The 2,412-nt window shown below is 40.7% G+C and overlaps 1 protein-coding gene across 1 annotated transcript in view; it reads left to right on the forward strand.

The window, feature by feature from the left end:
- The first annotated feature begins 438 nt into the window (after nucleotides 1–438).
- LOC132168532 (myrcene synthase, chloroplastic-like) overlaps nucleotides 439–2,412 on the forward strand; it is a 4,235-nt gene continuing 2,261 nt past the window's right edge. The window contains exon 1 of the mRNA XM_059579528.1: nucleotides 439–638. Within this exon, the coding sequence (XP_059435511.1) occupies nucleotides 439–638 (200 nt within the window). The remainder of the gene's footprint in view (nucleotides 639–2,412) is intronic.

Genomic DNA, 2,412 nt, shown 5'->3' on the forward strand with positions numbered 1-2,412 from the left:
TATTTTACTTACTGGGCAAAAATATACTATTTTTAAAGTATAAAAGATGTTTTGGTTGAACGATTGATGAATGTTGTTTTAAGATACTATGACTATTGATGATGTTCTATGAGATATGTTGGTTGAATGTTTGATGAAATGTTTCTATGAGCTTTATGGGTTTGCAAAATAATGAGATGATTATGTTGTTAGGAGCGTTGGTTGGTTTACATGATTTTATGATTTTATGATAAGAGTTATGATAGCACATGAGTTCAATGATTCGTCGACATACGCATGATCAAGGCATGAGCAATGTAACGGAAACGGGGCTCAACTCCGGTGGTGATTGAGTATAGTCTCACTACCGTAGAGCTGGCCCATGCATAACGGAAACGGGGTTCAACTCCGGTGGTGATTGAGTGTGGTCTCACTACCGTAGAGCTGGCCCCATGCATAATGGAAATCGGGGTGACAACTCCGGTGGTGATTGAGTGTGGTCTCACTACCGTGAAGTTGGCCCAATGCATAATGGAAATCGGGGTGACAACTCCGGTGGTGATTGAGTGTGGTCTCACCACGGTGAAGTTGGCCCAATGCATAATGGAAATCGGAGTGACAACTCCGATGGTGATTGAGTATGGTCTCACTACCGTGAAGTTGGCCCAATGCATAATGAAAAAAGGTGACATCTTCGGTAGTGATTGAGTGTGGTCTCACTACCGTTGAGCGTGCCTCATGAATAACTCTGGTGGTGATTGAGTATTGTCTCACTACCGAGAGTTGGCCTCACAATGGAACTGACACAAGATGATGAACATGAGTATGAGCACGCATAACATATGATTGTATGATGATGATGATTGGTTTTGTGTGATCTTTATGCTAGACGTATTAGTATGCACATGTGACTGGTATGGGACGGACGCATATGTATACTTTTATGGCTAGATGATGCATGATGACGTATGTATACCGTTATTGCTAGATGATGCAAGATGACATATGTATACCGTTATGGCTAGATGTTGCATGATGACTTTCAAAATGATTTATTGTTAAGCCATATAATTTGCGAGTATGTTTTCAAATGACAACTCTTTTGGAATGCCTAGCGAGTTTTATACTGCTGAGCGTCTCTATTTCATGGAGACGGCGGGCTCATAATTCCGCCTGTATCACGGGTGGTGGTGATTCCCGTGGTCCAGGCGATGTTGTGGATGCAGGTACATAGACAGTAGATGAGGATCGTGTAGCCTTGTATTTGGGCGACGTTGGAGGTCTAGCTGCGTGGGAGGTTAACTTTGTTGGACTAGTTGTTAGTCCTCTTTGTTAGAGCATTCAAGGATATGCTTATATGTTGGCATTTGGTATATGGCCCGTGTTGCATGTGAAACTTTTGTATAGCCATTATTTTGTATATAAGACTTTATTTACATAGATGTATTAGTCAGCTCTAATGTGTTATGTAAGTGTAATGTTATTTATATTCCGCTGCAAAGATATGAACTCTGATGAATCATTGATGATGCATATAGCTCTGTGTGGCATATTAAACTGTCAATCAGGTTAATGCATGGGTTCGTGGCATACTGCGGTATTGCCATGCCACTGTGACCATCCGCTTTATTGTGGGTAATGCTTTTTTTTAAACAAAAAATTTTTAGTCATGTTTTATTAAGCGGGTCGTCACAAGGAGCCTAGGGGAGTTCAAATGTAATGTGTGCAATAAAGCGGCTCCTGATGGCTGCAGTGCGGAGGGCTACATAACAACTGATTTGGTGACGTTCGGCTTGATGTATTTAGATAATGCACCAACATTTTACAATATGGCCCAAAGAAACCCGGATGAGTCTAAAGGGGTGAGAACACGAGTCGACCTCGACCGACGCACATTAACACATATTCACTTATGTATTACGCTTAACTCGGATGAGTTCCTTCAATTGCGGACGTGAGTCGTGTTACTAGCATAATCATATTCATTCATCTTACACCCTTAGTTGTGAATTATAAAATCCTAATTTCAAATTGTAGGATGCACATGGATAGGCTTAGGCGAGCATGCAATAGGGGGCGAATGATGGACGATAAGTTGGAAACCCAACATTTTGATTAATTTTGCAATTGGTACCGTGACTACGTAAGACTAATGTCATGTATACCTATTAAAGTACAAAATAATTTCTTCTCATTCATATTTCCTCACCACACTAACTATGCGTCATCCATTCTAATATAATCACAGGTCGATCGATTGGACAATTGACGAAGAAAGGAAATGGGTGAAAAACTAGTAATGTATTGTAGAGGACTCCAATATAACAATATGTGGGTAACGGAAAATTGTTTCTCACTCTTACACATGATGTCGGAAAGAGGACTCAGAACAATAGTGTACGTACCGACGGTTGATGGTGAGACATACTACGG

Source organism: Corylus avellana, chromosome ca1 (genome assembly GCF_901000735.1).
Source record: "Corylus avellana chromosome ca1, CavTom2PMs-1.0".
Taxonomy (NCBI): domain Eukaryota; kingdom Viridiplantae; phylum Streptophyta; class Magnoliopsida; order Fagales; family Betulaceae; genus Corylus; species Corylus avellana.